The sequence below is a fragment of the Rana temporaria genome, chromosome 3 (genome assembly GCF_905171775.1).
Source record: "Rana temporaria chromosome 3, aRanTem1.1, whole genome shotgun sequence".
NCBI lineage: Eukaryota > Metazoa > Chordata > Amphibia > Anura > Ranidae > Rana > Rana temporaria.
The window spans coordinates 254132542-254157089 of NC_053491.1; the positions used below are offsets into that span (position 1 = coordinate 254132542).

Consider the following 24548-nt stretch of genomic DNA (forward strand, 5'->3'; position numbering starts at 1 on the left):
GTGCAAATGCTCCAAATTACGCCTTAAATAGTCATTGCTTTAGACGTGAACGTAACTTACGCACAGTCCTATTCGCGTACGACTTACGCAAACGACGCAAAATTCGACGCTGGCCCGACGTCCATACTTAACATTGGCTATGCCTCATATAGCAGGGGTAACTTTATGCCGGAAAAAGCCTAACTTAAACAACGTAAATCAATGCGCCGGGCGGACGTACGTTTCTGAATCGGCGTATCTATCTCATTTGCATATTCTACATGGAAATCTACGGAAGCGCCCCTAGCGGCCAGCGTAAATATGCACCCTAAGATACGACGGCGTAGGAGACTTACGCCGCTCGTATCTAGGCAACATTGAGGCTTATCTGATTCTATGAATCAGGCGCCGAGATGAGACGGCACTCATTCTGAGTTACGACAACGTATCTGGAGATACGCCGACGTAACTCCTTTCTGAATCTAGCCCGCTGTGTTCATTTACGCTAATAAGCATTTTAGACCCTGTATGTTGTGTTGCTTAAAGACTCAACTTGAATGTGATCAATGCACCCAAGATGCAGAACTTTTTCGCCAATGTACTGCAATGTAGCATGTTGGTGGAGGCAGACACTATTGCAAACCACAGATTTTATCATGTCCACTAATTTTACCTGTACTAAAACATGCAGAAAAATGCTTGATGAAACATATGACAGGGCTGTTATTATGACAAAAAAGCAAACAAACTTTTAAAACTAAGATCTCTTGAGCAAGGAGATACAATTTCACAAATCTAGCCAACAGAGATTTTGTTGTTTCTTTAGTATTATGCAACTGTACCAGAAGGCGGAGTTGAAGGAGGAGTGGACAATACACGATAGCCGGAAGACACGACAGTTGGTCAGCTGTGTGAACAGCTATATTCCTATTTCTATGGAAGAATGCCTCAGAGAAGAAGATAAGACCTGGATGTTTGTACTCATATACAGGGGGCTGACAATGAATACCGGTTTATCGGTAGTGCCACAAAAACGGTTTGCCTTGTGTTGCTTGCTATGATTTTATCAACACCCTGTCCCTAAGCACCCACATGCTTACACCCCTTGGGCATGTTGTGGGAGGTGTCATGCCTTCTTGTTTGAGGTCCTTCTGGATTGTGAGCGGCCACGAGATCTGAACGTGCCTTGGGATAAGAATGAAGGTTGTGATGAGGGAGATCTGGCATATCAGTTAGAAGTGGAGAAGCCAGGCTCTCTTGGTTCCAGACAATACAGGGTAAGTGAGCTGTGGACAGGTTTCCCCATTACCATTAGAGTAGAGCCCATCAATGGGCAGCCCATGATTGCTGAGTGGGAAAAATCATCATCTCCACTTGAAGAGCTGACTCTGGGTGGTCCAGCTGATGCGGGAGTTACAGCATTCTGCTCTAATCTGGTGCCTGTGGATCCAAGGCAAGAAAAAGAGTCACCCCAGGGGATGGAATTTCAGGGTTGAGGTTTTCTCCCACTGTCAGGTTGATGTTGGAGGCACCCCAGGGAGTAATGGAGGTGGAGCAGGATTTGGTGACTGGAATAGAACCTGGAGATGCTTCTGGAGTCCTTTGGAGAGCTTGGCTATCCCAAGAGGGTGAGAAGCAGCACTTGTACCGGATGCCTGATGGTACTGAGGAGTCGGTGAAACCTGTAACAGTTGGACAGGCGCCTAATTCCTATCTGCCTCCAGGTCAGGGGTGTGGATGCTGGTTAACCCACTTATAGTGGTTTCAGCGTTATTTGGTCTGCAGAGTGCGAGAACGCTACACGTTAAACTTTCCGTATGTCTCTGTGGCCCTTTTTTGGATCATTTAAGCCAAACATCAGGAACTCTATGAGGCTACTGTTCGGAAACATTTGTGAGTGCCCAGTTCATGTGCTCTTGTAGGGGACTTTGTCTCCTTTCAAGAGTTTTGCAGGTGTTATCCAAAGTGAGACTAGGGAGGACCCATCTGTATGGATAAAGTTGTGTTGTCTTGGGCCTGGGGGTGACAACCTACATTATTATGTTTACAGGCAGCATGCCATTACTGGTGAATAGAGGGAGTTCCTTGATCCTAATTATTATATGTGAATTACTTCTAAATCTGCTTGAAAATGCAACTGTTGGCAGTTATCATTTTTTTTACACATGTTTTACTGTTTTATCAATGTTTGTAACTAAGTAAGAGTCTAGTCTGGTGTCATGCCATGTGCACACCTGTATACATGTGCTTCTGTTTATATTGTAAGTTGTAACATATAACATCTTTATACCGTATGTTAGAGTTCTGATCGAGTCCCCAACCTTCCAACCATTGTGGGGATGTGCCATTATTAAGCAGAGAGGTAGACTGATCAGGGGCTAGTACCAGTACTTCTTTGAAGGAAACTCCTCTGGGTACTGTGAGTATCACTAGCTTAATTCTTTATAATCTTTATTGTATGGGGCTGAAAAAGCTTTAGGGCAGAAATTGATGTGAAGGGATAGCCTATGAGATATCACTATTCAAGCTATAGTTTGCATGAAGTGTGCCCTTTGGGGTAGGCTTAGTATAGGCCCCCCTTCAGGTTGACCCATCTGAGGGAACCTATAAATGAAGAATATGGAAGAGCTGTGTTGGCATCCCTGTGTTACATTTAAATTCAGACTGTATAGTTCTACATTAAAAGGCTTTATTTTAGGAGTTGGGCTTCTGGATGAGAACACGTGAGTAACTAAGATGGCAGATTTCCTCTGTATTCCAGGTATTTTGGTGCCCCATCTTGTTCCTGGAGGAGAGAGGGAGGGGGGCTCTTGGCCAGCATGAACGTTGCCGACTGTGAATCAGGGCCCAGCTAACATCCTACCTGTCCCGAACACTGGTTTGTCCCTTACTGCAATTCTGCTTCTTTCCTCCCATTCCACTTTACGTCTGTACTAATCAGTTGTCCTAAAGTCAAACCCAACCTCTCCATTAGACCCTCGGTATGAGTGAGTGAGTGAAAAACTTATATAGCGCAACACATGTGAACTAAATTGCCTCAGGGCGCTTGGTATCTATTCCCTACTGTATTTAGCCTTCAGAATAGGTGAGTTTTGAGTTTTCTCCTGAAGGCCTGGTGATTCACTTCTGTTCGGATGCTGGTTGGTAGAGCGTTCCACAGTCTAGGTCCTTGGACTGCAAACCTGCGTTCTCCTTTGGACTTGTATCTGGCCTTGGGTATCTGGAGTCGTTTTTGGTTTGTGGAGCGGAGAACGCGATTATGGTTGTGACATTTTAATATTTCACATAGATATTGGGGGGCACTTCCTTGAACACATTTATGCGTCAGACAGTGTCTTAAACGTAATTTTGTCTTTTACTGGCAACCAGTGAAGAGATCTCAGGGAGGGCGAGATTGATTCCCAGGTTTTTTTTCCAGTCACAAGTCGTGCGGCCGTATTTTGAACGATTTGTAGATGAGCGATTTGGTACTTGGGGAGTCCGATGTAAAGGGCGTTTGCATAGTCGAGTCTGGAGTTGATTATTGTTCCCACCACGACTGCAGTGTCTGCTTTCGGGATACAGGGAATGAGTCTACGTAGCAGGCGCAGCAGATGGGGTGCCCATGTTGTAGTGGGAAGTCTCTTTCGGTTGGTGTGCAACAGAAGAAGTTCTGTTTTTGAGCCATTGAGTTTAAGGTAACTCTCCATCATCCAATTTTCTATCAAAGTATTTTCTATTTTCAGAAGTGAAAGGTCCTAGTTTCACTATTTAAGATCGGTTTTCCAAAAAGAAGGAGAACCAGGGCCTTGATTATGCCTTGTTTCAGCAGGGTCGGCACCATGCCTTCCCTAAATGATTGGTTAATGAGGTGCGTGATAGCCGGTGCCACAATATCGGCACATTCTTCCAAGAGTTTAGTGGGGATGATATCATTAGGCACTGTGCTGTCTCGCAGAGTACCAATGATATTTTTGGTGGTGTCGATGGAGATAGGGTTTAATGTGAATTTAGTTGATTGCGGCATATTTGTGTGAATATTACCTTTTTGATTTGCAGGGGAGTCGGTGGAGGTTCTCTTTTGCCGAATAATTTCACGGATTTTTTTAATTTTATTAATGAAATAATCTGATAATTCATTGCAAAACTCTTGTGATTCAAAATTCGGAGCCTCTAGGCAGGCTGGGTTTATGGACTGAGCGACTAAATTAAAGAGTTTGCGGGGGCGGTTCAGGGCGTGGAGTGAAGCAAGGGGGTGCTAGCACTAAAATGAAAAGAGCTGGGAACAGAGGGCACCGTTGTCTCGTGCCCCTGAATATGAAAAAGGGGTTTGAAAGGAAGCCTGCATATTTGACAGAAGCAGAAGGGGGTCGAGTACAAGGCCTGAATCCAGGCTAAGATGACCTCTCCAAAGCCCCAGTGGGACAGTAAAAATCACAGGTACTCCCAAGGCAGGAAATGTAATGGTTTATAGAGATCTAAAGAAAGCAGGAACCCAGGGATTTTCCGTTGGTGTAGAACAGGGGTAGGCAACCTTGGCACTCCAGCTGTGCTGAAACTACAAATCCCATCATGCCTTTGCCTTTAGGAGTCTTGCAATGTCTCATGAGACTTGTAGTTTCACCACAGCTGGAGGGCCAAGGTTGCCAACCCCTGGTGTAGAAGGTGTATAAGGTAGACAACTCTGCCGATGTTGTCGCTGGCCTGCTGACCTGGGACGAAACCTACCTTATCTCTATGGATCAAGTGGTACCATCAAGAGAAAATGTTTCTAAATAAATAGCAAACTAATTATGTTATCCAACTCTGGAGAAAAAAACTTATTCGGACATGGCAATAGTAAATCTCAATGAGATTTGCTTATTCTGCAGTTGGAATAGCCAGGATACCGACTTAGAGGACCCGATGCAGATACTGTTACAACTTGTTATTAATGCATGCCCATAGCCCTCTTGATTTGGCAATATCAGCCTGTATTACTGGTGTCTATTGTCAGTATCTTTAGGGGGGCACACTTTTTTAACAAAAACATTTTGAGCATTTTAAAAGCACATTATGTACAAATGTCAGCCCAAATTCTTGTTGTTAAGGAAATCCTATTATGTTAATATTGAGCCAAACAGAATTAAATATACTCACATGTTGGCCAAAACATTATGATGACTGCTTGGAATGGCAACTAGTGATGGACCTGTCCCTTGTGATCCTAGTGTGGCATAGTAAATTGAGCCAATCGCCTGGAAATTCAAACATAAGGAAACATCATTTTTTTTATCCTTCTGTCTAAGTACACATTAGGTCCACTTAAAGGGACTCTGTCACCAATTAAAAATAAATGCAGGTAAAACCACATATAGGCCCAGATTCTCGAAGGAGAGACGACGGCGTATCTCCAGATACACCGTCGTATCTCTGAGTCTGAGCCGTCGTATCTATGCGCCTGATTCATAGAATCAGTTACGCATAGATTTCTTTTAGATCTGACCGGCGTAAGTCTCTTATGCCGTCGGATCTTAACTGCATATTTACGCTGGCCACTAGGGGCGTGTATGCTGATTTACGCCTAGAAATATGTAAATCAGCTAGATACGCGAATTCACGAACGTACACCCGGCCGACGCAGTACAGATACGCCATTTACGTTAGGCTTTTCCCGGCGTAAAGTTACCCTTGCTATATGGTGGCGTACATGCGGCGTACCAATGTTAAGTATGGATGTCGTTCCCGCGTCAAATTTTGAAAATTTTACGTTGTTTGCGTAAGTCGTCCGTGAATGGGGCTGGACGTAATTTACGTTCACCTCGAAACCAATACGTCCTTGCGGCGTACTTTGGCGCAATGCACACTGGGATATTCCACGGACGGTGCATGCGCCGTTTGTGAAAAACGTCAATCACGTCGGGTCACATAACATTTACATAAAAAACGCCCTCCTGTTCCACATTTGAATTAGGCGGGCTTACGCCGGCCTATTTACGCTACACCGCCGCAACTTATGGAGCAAGTGCTTTGAGAATACTGCACTTCCCCATCTAAGTTGCGGAGGCGTAACGTAAATAGGATACGTTACGCCCGCTCAAAGATGCGCCGATCTACGAGAATCTGGCCCATAGATTTTAGATGATTACTTGCTATTTTCCTTTTCATAAACTTTTTATATATTTTTTAAATTTTGCAATGTATATTTAAACTTGCTAGGAAATTCAACCACTCTAGGAAGAGTCCATTCTTTAGATCAGCAACAGTTCTTCTCTCTTGTCGTGTCATAGCTCTCTCCTCTTCTGGGACTGTCTTATTACTGTTTGTGTTGGTTCAGCTTCTTTGCCTCTCCCCTCACCTCACCTCCCTATATAGCCTTTTAAGTAGCTGCAAGGGGAGGAATGAAGGGGATTACTATATATTGTCACTTGAATAAGGCCGTGTACACACCAGCAAACATGTACGATGAAACCGGTCCGCCGGACCGTTTTCACCGTACATGTCTGCCCGGGGCTTTCTGTACGATGGCTGTACTAACCATCGTACAGAAAGCCACGCGCAAACAATACGCGGGGCGTGTCCGCGGTGTCGCCGCGTCGATGACGCGGTGTCGCCGCGACATTGACGCGGAGACGTGGGCGGGCCTGCCAGTTAAATGCTTCCACGCACGCGTCAAAGTCATTCGACGCATGCGAGGGATGGCGGGCGCTCGGACATGTACGGTAGGTCTGTACAGACGACCGAACATGTCCGAGCGGGCAGGATTCCAGCGGACGGTTTTAAAACAAGTCCAGGAATATTTGTCCGCTGGGAGAAGGCCCGGCGGGCAAATGTTTGCTGGAATCCTGCCCGCTCGTGCCTACACACGACCGAACATGTCTGCTGAAACTGGCCCGCAGACCAGTTTCAGCAGACATGTTTGGTCGTCTGTACGGGGCCTAACACCTCTCAGTCTGCTGGGGCTACTGATACCACATTCAAGATGGCAGTGCCCAACAGCAGTCTCAAGCCTTTTGGATGTCTACACAAGGAAGGTAGTAAATAACATGCAAAAATTACATAATTTCATGGGAAGTTTATTGTTGAAATGAATAGAGGGTGACAGAGTCTCTTTAACATACTGTAAGCTCTATGACATCTTACACAAACTTAAATAAATAAGTTTATTATGTATTGTATTTTAATATGAGGAATAGGTGCGTGCAGCTTGTATTTCAACCTAAGAAGGCTGCTGTAAATTAACAATTTGCATAATCACATAGCTTAAAAAAGACAAAGTCCACTATGTTCAACCTATAAAAAAAATATATACAATTGGAAACCTACATTTGCAGACCCCTAAACCCACAGTTGACCCAGAGGAAGACAACAAAAAGCAGGTTCACATTTGCTTCAGCAGGGGAAACAATCTCTTCCAATCTTCTAAAGTGATCAGGTACTCCCTGGATCAACCATCTGCAGTGTTATTACTTCCAAATATTAATAATCAGTTATATTCTGTGTATTTAGAAACACATTATAAATATAAATGCAAATTAAAGATCTGTAATGTCTTGCATACTTTAATTGTAGTATTATTCATGTCTTAATATGGGTTAGTCTTAGTATTAGTATTCCTTTCTGGGCCCCTTTCCCCATGCTTATAATTTATTAGCTTGCATGCACAAGTGAGCAGAGTTCAAGCACGGTGTATTCTTAGTAATCTTGAAGAGGTTTTTGTTTGGACATTTCACAAGTTTTGCGCAAGTGTATTTCCATGCGTGTCAAGCTTTTGGTGTTTGGGTCTGGGAGCTCGGAAGCAGAGTAAAGCAGTTCTTTAAGAGGAGAGCATTTTTTTTTCTGCACAAAAATTAGTCCTTCACACGAATGTCGGATGGTTGTTTTTTTTTGTCTCATTGGCTGGTAAAAAAAAAAACATCCGACATTCGGCTTGTGAGTATGTTGGCCTGTTCGATAGAAGCCGGCTTCTGTCAAACGAATCCAGATCATCGCTCTCAGCCAATGACAGAGAGCACTGATTGGAGTGTTCTGACAGGGTGGGATGCTGTTTCCCCCCTGTCAAGACACAACAGCTCAGTGGGGGGAGATTTCTGTACTAACTTTGCATAGTGAGTACAGTGGCTTCGACCGGAGGTTAAAGTTTTTTTTTCTTTTAACCAGCTGGGTTGAAGAAAAAAAAAACTTGTGTGTACCAGGCTTTAGTCAGGCATAAGGAAACAAGATGACCAAACACCCTACAGCCTTTCTTCCAATATCAGCCAAGTTGGCTTCTTGTGCATGAATTGCCTACACTCTATTCACCACAACTGAAAGCTATGGGTAAGTTGTATATCAAAATAAATGACCAGGTTTGTGCATATGCAGGAGGCAGACTGGCAAGCTGGCAAGATTTGAAAATAAATGCAGTTTAGTACACCAGTATGATAGAGATTAAAGTGTATATTTTATAACTATTATACATTTCAGTAATTATTTCATTAACCAAGTCTCTGACAAATCTAAAACCAGGTGTTAGGTGGCTTAGCTCCCCAGTATCTACCAAAAAAGAAAATAGTTTTGGGTGGGATCACCCTTTAAATAAGACAGAATGACATTGCAGGCTACAATTACATTGTAAGGTAGTTATGACACAGTGGGCCAGATTCACATACATTTGTGGCGGCGTAATGTATGTCATTTACGTTACACCGCCGCAAGTTTTCAGCGCAAGTGCTTGAGTCACAAAGCACTTGCCTGTAAACTTGCGGCGGCGTAGTGTAAAGCCGTCTGGCGCAAGCCTGCCTAATTCACATGGGGCGTGTATCATTTAAATTAGGCCCGTTCCCACGCCGAACGTACTGCGCATGCTTCGTTTTGAAACTTACCACCATGCTTTGCGCGAAATGACGTCGCACCGGCGTAATTTTTTGAACGGCGACGTGCGTTACGTCCTTTCCTACTCCCGGACGTCTTACGCCAAAAAATTAAAAAATTTAAATTTGACGCGGGAACGACGGCCATACTTTAACATGGGCTGTCTATTTTTACACCACCTAAATAGCAATCGCAACTTTACGACAGGAAAAGCCGACTAGCGACGACGTAAGAGAATGCGATGAACGTGCGTACCTTCGTGGATCGCCGTAAACTAATTAGCACACCCGGCGCGGAAAACGACGCAAACTCCACCCAGCAGGCGCCGAAGTATTGCATCCTAAGATCCGAAGGCGTACGAAGCCGTACGCATGTCGGATCTTAGCCAAATGCCGTTGTATCTTTGTTTAAGAATTCAAAATAAAGATGCGACGCATACTCCGGCGTACTTTTTCTGTGAATCTGGCCCAGTACCTCTATAATATATACATTTAATTAGATTTTATTCCATTGTTGCTAGTAAACAAAAATTGGCAAACCTCCTGCATGTATAAGTAGATTATATGAAAATACTAGGGTGGATCCAGTCTACATTCATGTAATATTAAAAGACATTGTTTGATAAAACTCAAACAAGCCTCTCCTGCACTGCACAACAGACCTAATCGCAATTAGCAGAACCTCCCTTTGAGTCAGTATTTTGCCATTGGGTTGCTGGTTGTTGTGGACAATAATTGTTACTCATCAAGTTCTCCTTAATTGCAACTGAAATGCAAATTGCGTGAATAACTAGGATGCAGAGGGTTTCAATATTCATGGGCTCACAAGGCCAGAGGGTCCTGGCTTATCTTCTCAGTCTCTTGTATTTACCAGTTTGTCTTATATTCTGAAAACAACAAAATAGCCCTTCTTTTTTTTATTCTCATTATTAATTTTTTGTCTAATCCTAGTTGTATTTATAAAAACAGAATGCAAAATGTTACCCTACTTTAGGGTCATAAGGAAATAAAAATCAAAGGCTGTTGAATGAGACACAGAGGGGCCCCTTCATTAATATTTTGAACCAGGGCCCTGTTGTGTTTAGTTATGCTTTTTAAAGTGATTCTAAAGCCTGAAGGTTTTTTACTTCATGCATCCTATACTTACCTGAGCCTGACCTTTATCCAGTGATGTGCACGAGAGCAGCTGCTGTCACAGCTCTCTGCCTCCCCATTGGCTCAGAGACAGTAGCAGGAGCCATTGCTGTCAATCATAGCCAGTGAAATGAAGGAGCAGGGGTTGGGTGTTATGGGTACACAAAGCAGGGCTCAGGAGTGAGTATGCACGAGTGCCCCCATAGCAAATGGCTTGCTATGGGGGCACTTAGCAGGGAGAGGAGCCAGGAGCGCCAGCGAGGGACCCGAGAGGAGGAGGCAAGGATCCACTCTGTGAAAAACCATTGCACAAAGCAGGTAAGTATAACACGTTCAATTTGTATGTTTCTTCCAAAGTTGCTTACAGTGCACAATGAAAATCATTAATAGTGCTTCTAAAATGCAAAGGAAATGCTTTTCAGAACACCACTGTACCTTTTCGATTGCACCAAAATACTAGATTACGCTATATGGAACATTAGGAGATGATACACATAACCTCATCTCAAGGTGACAAATATTTAGAGAAGAATTCCAGGTGGGGATGTTTTATAGATAGTTACATTGCGAGCACGTGCGCGCCGCCGCAGGACGCGCCCGTGCCCGCGCCGCTGGATCTGACCTTTATGGAAGAGTGGCAAGAAGAAAGCCATTGTTGAAAGAAAGCCATAGGAAGTCCTGTTTGCAGTTTGCGAGAAGCCATGTTTGGAACACAGCAAGCATGGGGAAGAACATGCTCTGGTCATATGAGACCAAAATTAAACTTTTTGGCCTAAAAGCAAAACGCTATGTGTGGCGGAAAACTAACACTGCACATCACCCTGAACACACCAACCCCGTGAAACACGGTGGTGGCAGCATCGTGTTGTGGGGATGCTTTTCTTCAGCAGGGACAGGGAAGCAGGTCAGAGTTGATTGGAAGATGGCTGGAGCCAAATACAGGGCAATCTTAGAAGATAACTGTTTAGAGTCTGCAAAAGACTGGGGCTAATTGAGACTGGAGCGAAGGTTCACTTTCCAGCGGGACAACGACCCTAAACATACAGCCAGGGCTACAATGGAATGGTTAGATCAAAGTATATTCATGTGTTAAAATGGCCCAGTCAAAGTCCAGATCTAAATCCAATTTGTGCTAACCTGAATCTGTGGCAAGACTTAAAAATTGCTGTTCACAGACACTATCCATCCAATCTGACAGAGCTTGAGCTATTTTGCAAAGAAGAATGGGCAAAAATGTCACTCTAGATGTGAAAAGCTGGTAGAGACATACCCATAAAGCCTTGCAGTTGTAATTGCAGCGAAAGATGGTTCTACAAAGTATTGACTCCACACTTATTTTATTTTTAAAAATGATGAAAACCGTTTATAATTTTCTTTCCACTTCACAATTATGTGCCACTTTGTGTTGGCCTATCATATACAATCCCAATAAAATACATTTACGTTTTTGGTTGTAACAATTTCAAGGGGTATGAATACTTTTTCAAGGCAGTGTATGACCTAAAGGACAGCTGACCATTACACCTATATCCAAAAACAATGATTGAGAGAAGGCAAACTGCCGCTCCAGGTGAGTGCACTATGCAATCAATGTCCTCTCAGAAACGTGGGTGCAGGCAATGCATAGAGCAAAATTTGGAAAGGAAAATTGGACAGCCGCACTTCCACAAAAACCTTAAAAAGGTAGCCTTTAATGGTAAAAAGAAATGGAGCACTACAAAACACAGCAGACAGTGGGGTGTATAGCTGACGCGTTTTGCACTGTAATGTCAGTGCTTAGTCATACAGTAGCTTATGACTAAGCACTGACATTACAGTGCAAAATGCGTCAGATATACACCCCACTGTCTGCTGTGTTTTGTAGTGCTCCATTTCTTTTTACCATTAAAGGCTACCTTTTTAAGGTTTTTGTGGAAGTGCGGCTGTCCAATTTTCCTTTCCAATTTTTACACCTATATCCAACTGCAATATCGTGGGCATTTATATGGATTTCTCCTGCCCCCTCTTTCTGGCTATAATTTCTCCCACCCCTTTAGGAGGGCTTTCCACAAAAGTTTATATCTGTTGAAATTCATACCCATTAAGCCAAAAGTACATTTGTGAGGATGAATACTGATGGTTGATGCTATCCTGTCATCGGCATTCCAATGCATCCGGAAGGTGTTCAATAGCATTGAGGTCAGGGCTCTGTGCAGGCCACATAAATTACTCACTAGATTGGTCAAACCTTGTCCTTATGGACCTGTCTTTGTGCACAGGGGTGCAATCATGCTGGAACAGAAACTGACCATCACTAAATTGCTACCTACCACCTGATTAAAAGCACACAGTTATTTCAAAATGTATTTGTATGTTGTAATATTAACAGTATCCTTCAGTTGAATTAGATAAATTGGAGGTATGTCCATATGTGTTTGGCCATATAGTGTATATGTATTATAATGTTTCTCTGGAAATACATTCAGATCTGCACCCAATACCATTTAATGCACAAAATAAAAGCAATTTAAAATGTATAATTTTTTTTTTTTTTTGCATCCTGAAGATCTGCTGCAAGTATGTATAAAACCTATACATAGGTTCCAATGACTCAGTAGAAAAATAAAAGGCATGCACTGATTTTACATAAGACTTTTACTTACAAAATTATTGTCTTCTTAGTGGTTTATTTTTAACCTGAAGAGTCAAATGTGCCCACCATATTTTGTGTTGTATCAATGCACATTTCTACAGCCTGTCATGTAATCAGTGTAGGATGATGCAATAAAAGCCTACAATTTTGTGTCTACGCTCAGCCCACAGCCTGATCTATGAGAAGCACTTTAGTTGGTGACATCTCTACTGATATACCATTAAACAGCACAGTCCTCAAACTGGTGGCATTTTGTTAACAATAACACTTCCCTCGTGGAAAGCATGGGGGAGGCTACACAACTGATTATGGTGAGTTTCTTTTTTTTGGCCTATTGGGTAACAACTTAGCCATCAGGATTGGAAGTGAAGATACATCTGCCCAATAAGACAGCAATAAAACCTGACAGGTATTCTCTTTTCTATTCTGAAATAAAACAAAACGAAATAAGATTTTTGCTAAAATTACACTTTAAGTTATAGCTGTTACAGTGTTTAAATACTGCCTGAGTGCGTAATATGCTTGTAATATTACTATAATAATACTTTTCCAAAAGATGTAGCAATTAGATGAAACACTTTCCACTAGACTAAACAAACATGATTTTAATATTAACATAGATTAAGCTGCACATAGCATTTGCAATTGTTGAACTATACATGATGGGTCTTTTGTTATTGCCATTGCCATTTGTCATTGTCTATTGCCATATTTCAACAAATCTTTTTTTGAGTTCTGTAGTACTGTGATATAATAAAGCAAGTGCAGCACCCTCTAGTATGCTAGGTTGTTAGCATAGGAAAATTTAAAGGGCTAAGCCTGCGCTGTGAATCTGGGTCAGGGTTCAGTGACTCAGGACTGGATAACGCATCCTAGTAGCCTCTCTGGTGCTTCCCCCAGTTTCCTGGGACATTGGAAAATGTTTTAGACATAGTGGGTGGAGGCTAGGAGGAGTTGATTGGAATATCTATGATGACCCCAGCCAATTCTGAGTAAAGAGCTTGGCAAGGGGCAGGCCATCTCATAAATAGGCAAGCCAGCAGGGGCAGTCAGATGGAAGATGGAGATGGAGTGTTAAGGAGGCTGTCGGTGGCCCTTGACGGTGCCCCCTAGTCTGGGTGAGGTGACCTTGGGACAGGGCTCGGGTGTTGGAAGGATCCTACCATAATACATATAGGAAGTCCTTCCTGGAGGCACAGGAAAGCAAGGAGAGAGGCATGTCGGCCAGCTTCTGTCAAAGGGGCATGACAAAAAAAAGATCTGCCAATCAGCATCCAATTAGCTGACCAGTAGCACAGTGACTCCTCCTGAGCTCTTCTGTTTTTTTTTCATTGAAAAGTGTGTACCAGGCTTAAGTGAACCCATAAATGACATACTTCTGTAGCGCCTGGTTACTTTTCAGTACCGGTGCTATTTAAATTTAGAGGTAGATCAGAGTGTAGTTAAACTCTGATCCAAATTGTTATGCTTAAAACAGGGTCTCTGTCTCAGCTTGGCTGTGCTGTGGGCTCATTCTGTTGTGCTGGGGTGTTATTCCCACCCCAGTGCAGTAGGTGGCAGAAGTGGAGTCGAGGTTTGGGTGCTCTTCCCCAGCAGCCAATCAGGAGGGTTGGGCCTCGCTGTGCATGCTGGGGGAGGGTATTTATGGGGCAGACGCCATTGGTTCTGGGTTTGTCTTCTTCGTCCAGTGTGGCACCCACCTTCAGGGTGGCCACATCACGGTGCCCTGGCGTTATGGCCTACCTGGCCGGGGCGTGCGTGCCACGCGGTGTTCCTGGTTCCGGAGCCATGTTGGACCGGAGCATCTGAGCAGCGACGGGGACCCAGTGAGCGACTGGGTTCCCACCTTTGAGGATCCCAAGCGGTATTGCTGTTTGGTGGGGAGTCCATCTGAGGAGCGCCAATGAGAGGCTGGCGGTCCAAAAGGATTGATCACCTGTCAGTCGGTACCTGGGCGACATTAAGAAGGAGATCCAGGCGTAATTTACCTAAGGAGGGTTGTCTCCGTAACTACAGTACAATCAGAGAGGGCCTGTGGCAGAGGTGTCTCTCTGACGTTCATCAAGGAGGGTCTGTGGCAGAGACTTTATCCTACAAATGTTCGAGTGATACTCCGGCTGCCAGATTAGTGAGAGAGGCCTGTCCAGGTAAACTAAACTCACCCGGCTGGGTAATAAAGAGCACAGCAAAGACACTTGTTGCGGACATTCTTTTACTATTGCTATATGCACCATTCACTCCTAGGGATTCGGAAGAGCCACAAGGTAAATGTGCCACCCGGAAAAACCAGCAGCTCCTCCGGGGGTAGTGCAACACTTCAACAAAATGTATTGGAGTCAGTATTTTGTACACCTGTAGTCCAATCAATTAAACAAGTTTTTAGGTGTAGTTTAAATTGATGATAAAAGACCCTCAAACATTTTAAGTTCATGTTCATAAGAAGGATCAGCTGATATGAACCATGCCTCACAAAAAAGGAGCTCTCTAAAGACATTTGACTTGTATACACAATCGAAAAATCAGACAGAATTTTTTTATCGAATATTCCGACCGTGTGTATGATCCATCTGACTTTTTCAATCGGAAATTCTGACGGAATTAGAAAGAGAACATGTTCTCTTTTTTTCTGAGAACAATTCCATTCGTCTGTATGGAACTCAGACGGAGAAAAAAACATGCATGCTCGGAAACAAGTCGACACATGCTCGGAAGCATTGAACTTCATTCTTCTAGGCTCGTTGTAGTGTTGTACGTCACCGCGCTTTGGATGGTCGGAATTTGGTGTGTCCATGTGTATGCAAGACAGCCTGAGCGGAATTCCGTCGGAAAAACCTGTCGGAGATTATTCAGACGAAATAAATGATCGTGTGTACGGGGCATAAGATTAGTTGATCTGCATAAGGCTGGAAAAGGATACAAAGCAATCTCAAATAATCTATAAATGGAGCCAATTTATTACTGTGGCTACTCTCTCTAGAAGTAGGTACCCAGCCAAGATAACTCCAAAAGCACAATGCAGAACCCTCAATGAGGTAGAGCAGAACCCACGAGTAACAGCCAAAGACTTGAAGACATCACTGAAACTGGAAAATATCCCTGCTCTTGAGTCTACCATACATAAGTCTTTGAACAGGCAGGGTGTCCATGGCAGAACACCACGGAGACACCAGATGTTCTCCAAAAAAATAGTACTCCACCCTTGAAGTTTGCCAAAGAGCACCTCGGCAAACTGCAACACTACTGGGAAAATGTTTTGTGAACTGATGAGACAAAAGTTGAATTGTTCGGGAAGAACACTTAGCACTATGTATGGTACAACAAGGGCATAGCTTACCAACATCAAAAATCATCCCAGCAGTTACGTATAGTAGAGGGTACATCATGATTTGGGCTTCCGTCACTGCCTCAGGGCCCATAACCACTTGCCATCATCATGTGGAAACTGGATTCCCAAGTTTACCAAAATATAATACAAGATAATGTCAGGGTGGCTGTTCGTCAGCTGAAGTTTAGTAGAAGTTGGATGATGCAGCAGGACAATGACCTTACCTTGGTTCTGCATGAAGGTATGCTGCTCCCCACAGCCCCCCCCAATAGCTAATCAAACCTGATCCAATGTGCACAAGAGCATCTGCTCTACTGGGTTTCTGCCTCCCCATTGGCTGAGAGCAGCAATAAAATTTTGTAAACTTTTTATATACTGTAACTAGGACTTTTGGTGGTAAGCCTAACTGTAGTGTATCCATATAGTACTTTTCTGTTTATGTTTGGTTTGTTTCCTGACCTACACAAAAGATGATGTCAGCTACAGGCTTCCTTATACGGGTCTAAATTATTACAATTCCTTTCTAAAGAGTGTTCCCCCCCCAAAAAAAGAAGGAAACTCAGATAAATGGCTTTACAAATTACAAATATATTACTAAATTGTATCTTTTGCCTGAAGTTCTCCTCTTAAATCCCAACTCTCATATTATTCCTACGCTTTGTGACACCAAGCAGGGCAATGGCTCCAGATAGCAATATATGCTGTTATATGCCATGGTGAATGAATAAGGTTGCTGATGTTGATTATGTTCCATTCTTTACACATGCACATTCAAATGGAAAATACACAACTAACAAGCAGGGCTTTTTCCCAATAACTAATTAGAACACATAATGATTTTGTAAGACTCAAAAAAGTAGCTTACAAATATATGCGCTTACATTTCTATAATACATAATATCTCCATGCAGCAGAGTGTGTCGTACAATAAATGTTTACAGTGGCAGCCGAGCATGTTTGCCGCCCAGCTCATTTTTATTCTTGGACCCAAAGAGCTCCAGATAACATACAAAGCCTCTGGCAACATAAGTCTGTGCTAGTTGATAACTAGGAAACGTGTATTTACTCCTCAGACTTCAACGTTATCACAGCTCAGACATTTTAAATAACCACTTCACACGGGTGGAGCGTATTAAAAATAACACTAAAGCTGTGGCAGAGCAATGGAACGAGAGATACTGTATCTTCTGCGACAGTAGAACCAATAAATAAAAGTTATGTGACCGTGACATTTTCTAGACTAATACCTGCGATAAGACTTTTTTTTTTTAACTCAGTTAAAAATAAGCACCTGGCTAAGGCATTATGTTCGCTAAATGGCACTATTATGACACATGGCAACTAAAGCAAGCCATCTTATATAAGGATGTTGAATGAAGCTCCTGTCAGACCTCTTCCATTATGTTCCTTTCCATAACAAGTAGATGATAAACATACTGTTAAAAAAGGCAGTTACTGTTTTATTCAGCTGAATATTGCTAGGCAACTATGGAAGAACAATACTTATTATCATTTTGGATATAAAAGTTCCTGTACACAAGGGAATCTAATGAAAGCATCAGAAATTGTCTTTTGTATCCAACAGATACATTTAAATGATGGCAACAATGAATGTAGATGGAACAATCATTTCCAGGACCATAGGGTCAAGGAGGTCCCATACATATAGGCAGATTCACAAAGAATTACGAAGGCGTATCAGTAGATACGCCGTCGTAAGTCCGAATCCGCGCCATCGTATCTTTAAGCGTATGCTAAAATTGAGATACGCTTCTCTGTTGCTAAGATACGACCGGCGTAAGTCTCCTACGCTGTCGTATCTTAGCTGCATAATTACTAGGGGCGTGTACGTCGATTTACGGCAAGAATATGTAAATGAGCAAGATACGCCTATTCACGAACGTACGTACGCCCATCGCAGTAAGCTATGCCGTTTACGTAAGGCGTTTTGCAGGCGTAAAGATAAACCACCAAAACGATGGCGCAGCCAATGTTAAGTATGGACGTCGGAACAGCTGTCGAATTTCACGTCATTTACGTTGTTTGCGTAAGCCGATTCAGAATGGGGCTGAGCGTAGGTTATGTTCACGTCGAAAGCATTGACTATTTGCGACGTGATTTTGAGCATGCGCAATGGGATACGTCCACGGACGGCGCATGCGCCGTTCGCTAGGCGCGTCATTTACGTGGGGTCACGATTCATTACCATACAACACGCCCACTACAGCCTACTTTGAATTACGCGCGCTTACGCCGGCCAATTTACACTACGCCGCTGTAACTTAGGACGCAAGTTCTTTGTGAATACTGTACTTGCCTCTCTAACTTACGGCGGCGTAGCGTATATGAGATGCGCTACGCCCGCCTAAAGTTAGGCACATCTACCTGAATCTGGCTAATAGTTCCTTTTTTTTTTTGCATTTTATTAGAAAAACAAAAAAGTAACATTTTATATGAACAATTATTTGTCTTTGTTATCTGCAGTTTGTGCCTTTACAAAGCTTGCTAGGCCCAGATTTAGGCCTCATGCACACAGGACGTTTTTACAGCTGCTCCTAGGGGCGTTAGGCTTTTTTTTTAAACGCCAGTCTCCATGTTATTCTATTATTCTATGTGACCATGCACATGTCCACAAAGATCTGCCCTGACGCAACGTATCTGAGATACAGTATTCCGGCCTAACTTACTTATTTTGGTTTGAATCCTGGAAGAATTTGCGCCGTAAGTTACGGCGGCGTAGTGTATCTCTCGCGGCATAAAGGCGCCTAATTCAAATCGGCGAGTAGGGGGGCGTGTTTCATTTAAATGAAGCGTGTCCCCGCGCCGAACAAACTGCGCATGCGCCATCCCTAAATTTCCCGCCGCGCATTGCGCGAAATGACGTCGCAAGGACGTCATTGTTTTGACTTAGACGTAAATTACGTCCATCCCGACTAGCCGACTAGAGACGACGTAAAAGAATGCGATGGCCGTTCGTGGATCGTCGGAAATAGCTAATTTGCATACTCGACGCGGAAAACGACGGGAACTCCACCCAGCGGACGCCAAAGTATTGCATCTAAGATCCGAAGGCGTACGAAGCCGTACGCCTGTCGGATCTAACTCAGATGCCGTCGTATCTTGGTTTGAGGATTCAAACCAAAGATACGACGCGGGAAATTTGAAAGTACGCCGGCGTATCAGTAGATACGCCGGCGTACTCTCTTTGTGGATCTGCCCCACAGGCTTTTAGGAGTTGTAAATGGCATAGGCATTTTCAAGCTGCAAAAAGAAAAAAAAAAAACAAGGCAGTACGTTCTTGAACTTGATGCTGCTAAATGTGGCTATACGTGGCTATACGTGGCTAAATGCGTGTTAATGCTATATATAGCGTTAAGCCACGTCAAGCATTTTTAAGCTGTAGGATTTTTGAGTGGAAAATACAAGAGGACAGAGAAACGCTACTTAACGCTAACGCGGCTAAATGCACATTAACGCCAATGCAAAACGCTTCTAAAATCACGTTTTTACAGCCACTTTTTCCTAGCGTCGGTACTGATTTTGCAGCTAATTTTTTAAAAAGCCATGTGTGCATGAGGCCTTCAAGTTAGAAACAATGTTAGGTGCTAAACAAGTTTTTTTTTTTTAATAAGACACAAATAGGGCCTGTTGAGATTTTGCTACAGAACCCTACAGCTTTTAGTTGTATCTCTCTATCCCAGAATTAAGTGCACATCAGACAAAGCTCCCCCTAAATATAGACATTTTAGTGCTGGCTTTCTATTATTTTAATCCCCCTCCATAAATTTATATGTAGGGACATATTCCCTAGCAGATGTGCTGCATTTTGTTTTACATTCATTTTTTTTATTTGTCTTACAGGACATTGTACCCAGGGATAATTTGCCAGTCATTCTGTTGAGGAGGTTCCAGAGTCCTGTATCAAGAGTGGATACAAGGACAAATTCTAGTGAGTGTGTCATCAATGAGTTGAACTTCGCTTATGCCGCGTACACACGATCAGGCTTTTGCCCGGCCAAATCACATGGGAATTCCGACGGAATTCCATCGGAAAAAAATAGAACATGTTCTATATCTAAACTCCGATGGAATTCAACTCTGATGGGGCTACACACGATCGGAAAATCCAATGGACAAAAGTCCATCTGACTTTTACCATCGGAAATTCCGATCGTGTGTACAGGTTATTTGACAAAAGTGGAAGGAAGGAGAAGTGGACGGGGTGGTGCCAAGCTGTATGTATCTATGGTTACAGACAGCCCAGCTTGTGAGCACACTCGCACGTGTGCCACCATAGGAAGCAGCAGTGACACACAGAGAAGAGGCAGGGCAGAGAATCCCAGAACGGGACCTCAAAAGAGGAGGTTCAGGGACGCTCTGATACCCTTCAGAGAGCAGGTAAATATTTTCATTTATTTTTTTTATTGCGGGAACATTTTTTATTTTATAACCTCTTTAACACCTTCCATGAAGCTTTGCTGAAAAGAATACATCTTGTTGCTCATAGTAACTAATCACAATAATTGTTGCATTTTTAAAACTGGGATGCAGAAATAGCAATTAGAAACTGATCAGTTGCTACAGGCAGAATAAAGTTCAGATTATTGCTTTATTGCATTTACTTGTGTCTATGTGACCACCACTATACCATTCCATAAAGCGGTTCAAAATGAATTGCAAGATCCTATTGGTGCATGGTGCCTTTCCTGTTTGTGGTTTATGTGACATGAAAAGCCTTGGATGGAACACTATGGGATTGATTTACTAAAGGAAAATATGCTGTTCACATTGCAAGGAATGTCACCCATAGCTTAGCGAATGAGGCAAAGCTCTTCTAATTTCCATTATCCAATCATGTGCAAGCAAAAATGCTGTTTTTCTTAATTTTGCTTGTATGTGATAGGGTATATTAAGTTAAAGGAAACTTAACATTCACTAGGCTTTTGGGCAAAGTGCTACTTGAAGTGAACGGCCTATTTACTGTACCTTTACTAAACCCCCCCATAAGATTTGCTTGAGCTATGATGGAAACACATTAGTGGACCACTGTATCAGGTGTTTGATTTTGTATCAATACATTTTGGAATTAATAACTGGCATTTAGCACATAATCATGCTAGCCTTTGGCAGGCCTGAAGGGAGGCTTCACACTGCTCTGCTGCACTTTTGCTATAGCGTCCCTAACCCACAGTTTTGTGGGGGGTTAACAGCCTTTTCCCATAGACGTCTATAGGGTCCTTCAGTTTTGGTGTGGTTTCAGAAAACAAAGCAAAACTCCTGCATGCTGCATCTTTGGGGCGCTTTCTAAAACCATACCAAAAACGCGGGACATCATATAAGTTAATGGAAAAGTGTAGCGAACTCGCACAAAACCCACAAGTTAGCTGTGTGAAGCCACCCTGAGGCCTCGTACACACGACAGAGTTTCTCGGCAGAATTCGGCGAGAAACTCGGTCAGAGCCGGATTCTGCCGAGAAACTCTGTCGTGTGTACACTTTCGGCCCGATGGAGCCGCCGAGAAACTCGTCGAGAAAATAGAGAACATGTTTTCTATTTTCTCGTTGTTCTATGGGAGCTCTCGGCCCGCCGAGCTCCTCTGCGGCTTCAGGGCTGAACTGGCCGAGGAACTCGATGTGTTTGGCACGTCGAGTTCCTCGGCCGTGTGTACGAGGCCTAATACTTCATTTTTCTAGTGATACCTTGTGCGGTGTTCATACCTCTGACCTATAGATGTCACTATTTTAGTTGTTACATGTATACTTTCTATTCCATGTACAAATTAATAGAATTTCCTGTTCCTGTTCTGAAATACTTATGGATGCCTGGGCTTGCTAATAAAGTATTCCATAGCTACTCTGCGTCCCAATCTACAACACCTTGAGCTGTCACATCACTCTGCACCACTCATTAACGTACAATTAAACGAATGGTCATTACTAGCCGCTAATGGCTTGAGCAATTTAGCGAACCTGCCATTAACTGAGGTCAAAAATTGATCTCACTTATTAGCTTTGATTTATAAGGGATTTCCTCACGAAAAGTGAACTAAATCTTCCTAGCCCTAAAGAGAGCCAACGTCTGTGTTTACAAAATAATAAGGATTCCTTCTGGCCCTTACCCAAATATTAAAAGTATAAAAGTGGTTAATCTAGGTCATAATTGGGCATGCATTATTCATTTTTAAAAGCGGCGGTCTGTCTGTGGTGTGCTGCAATATATTTCATCCTAAGCTGTTCTGGGTAGATAGAAAAGATGAGCTGTCCTCCCTGCCTTGGAAGCTGCCAGCGTGAAATTAGAAGTCTTATAGCGTAACTGTGGTTTCCAGCAACACCTATTAGCTGAGTTGAGGAGCAGGAAGTGAGCCAACAGACCAGATAGCTCAGGTCCCTATTAACCCCCCAAATGCAGCCACACTTTCAATTCATCCTGGCAGCTGTAACAACCGAAGAAGATAACCAGCAGAAGCCAGTGGGCTGCAACCGGTACCGTATGTTGAAGATGATAATACTTTGATACAGCAAATTATCGAAGGTCTGTTTGCAGTAGGTTATAAGGATGAATAAATAAATGTAAATTACATACTCTCGTTTTGTTTTAAAACAATGACTGTAGGTTGGTGTATAAAAACAATTACCTGTTAAATGGAATTGACTTCCTATAAATCACAAATTCTTATGTTCATTCAGAATAGATGCTATGCCACTTAAATAAACTGTAGCATGCGTGGAAGCATTGAACTCCCGTGTCAGAGAACGTCGGTGTCTTCTACGTCACCGCGTTCTCTGTCCGCGGGGATTTTGGTCTGATGGTGTGTACACACATCAGACCAAAAGATCCCAGCAGACATGTCCGATGAAAACGGTCCACTGCTCGTGTGTACAAGGCCTTATAGTCCCGTCGTACGCGTTGGACGTCACTGCGCTTTGGTCGGATGTTTTTTTGCATGAACGTGTGTATGCGAGTCAGGCTGGAGAGGAATCACGTCGGAAAAAAACTTCATTTTTTTTCCTGCTGAGAAAAATGGTCGGGTGTACGAGGCATCAGAGTTTTACATGATGGCTAGATTATGAGCATGTACTTTTTTGCCTGCCCCACAACACCAGGGTCTCATGTACTGGGACTAAAATCCCTGTGTGAATGAGGCTATATCTTCAGAACAAAATGGAATGATTCAATGAGAATTCAAACATTCCTTCATTTTCAGACCTGCCAGTCAAAAGCAAAACTTATATATGAATTATTTTTCTCTGGATTTTGTCCATTTCAGTCACTGCAATAGTATATGGAGTAATGCAAATGATGAAACTGGAGAAAAAACACCTGCATTCTCCTGATAAAAGCTTATAAATATTTAAAATTAATAGGAAAGTGTTCACTTAAGAAACGATAACCTCTGATTTAATTTGAAACAAATCCCTTTTGTTTCAGTGACATTTTTATTGTTTTTTTTACACCTTGTGCGGCGCTATGTCTGCTTTATTGTCAGTACACCCATCATAAAAAGTCAGTGAAAATAACTTGTTTATAATTGCAGGTTGTGAGAACACCTAACAAATCTGTCATTTGGTTCTGAATGACTTAACTGTTATGACTTGCATGAAAACAAAATGTGTAATTCTGAGCACTGTAAAATGTTCTAGTCCAAGAAGCCCAAGCCTTTAGCCTGGCAATTATGTGAAAATGATGCCCTACTATACCTCCCATATCACAGTGTTTTATCCTGGGGCCTCAGCACAATATCCTTGTTTATTCAGAGGATTCAGGGAACCCCCTCCACACCTTCAAGCAGTCTATTTTAGAGGAACCCTTGATATCAATTTCAGGGCATAGGAAACACTTGCAAAATAGTAATAGATCTATAGATTACAGTACACTATCGTGATTAGTAAGTTACAAATATAAGAATGATTATAAATGATAAATAAGGAATGTGGCATATTTAGCATATTTGGCACCTGGATCTTTTTTAACACTCCTCTGCAGCCTTAGGCCTCGTACACACGACCGAGTTTCTCGGCAAAAACCAGCAAGAAACTTGCTGTTTTGTTTTTTTTTGCCGAGGAAACCGGTCGTGTGTACATTTTTCGACGAGGAAACTGTCGAGGAACTTGTCGAGCCAAAAAGAGAGCATGTTCTCTATTTCCTTGACGGGAATGGAGAAAATTGGCTTGTCGAGTTCCTCGACAGCCTAACAAGGAACTCGACGAGCAAAACGATGTGTTTCACCTGTCGAGTTCCTCGGTCGTGTGTACGAGGCCTAAAATTAGGAGGGCCCCTTTACATTGGTAGTAAGAGGGAGAAGGACCCCCTTAGATTGGCAATCTATGGGGCTAAATTGGGTATAACATGGATGGTCAGTGGTAAGAATGCCCCCTTAAAGACAAATATAAAAATCACTTGCAAAAGTGAATATTCAAATAAAATAGGAAAGGAGAAGCTCCACTGGTCCCCTTCTGCTAAATCTGTGGATTGACAGCATCATGACGATACCAGCACCAGCAAGTAATAAATACCTTTGCCATTACTCAGAGTTCATGGAAACCCCATAACTTCTAGAACGACATCAGGATTTCAAGGAGCCCAGGTTGGGAAAGGTTTTTAGAGGCTTATAAAATACCTTACCTTAAACTAGGACTATAGGCAAAACTTTTTTTTGGATAGCATAAGA

The 24548-nt window shown here is 42.8% G+C and overlaps 1 protein-coding gene across 3 annotated transcripts in view; it reads right to left on the minus strand.

Annotated features, from left to right (window-relative positions):
- Window positions 1–24548, minus strand: part of SH3RF2 (SH3 domain containing ring finger 2) — a 201161-nt gene that overhangs the window by 32800 nt on the left and 143813 nt on the right. For all 3 annotated transcript variants that reach the window (XM_040344589.1, XM_040344586.1, XM_040344588.1), the window contains one exon: window positions 5098–5195. In XM_040344589.1, coding sequence (XP_040200523.1) covers window positions 5098–5195 — 98 coding nt within the window. The remainder of the gene's footprint in view (window positions 1–5097; window positions 5196–24548) is intronic.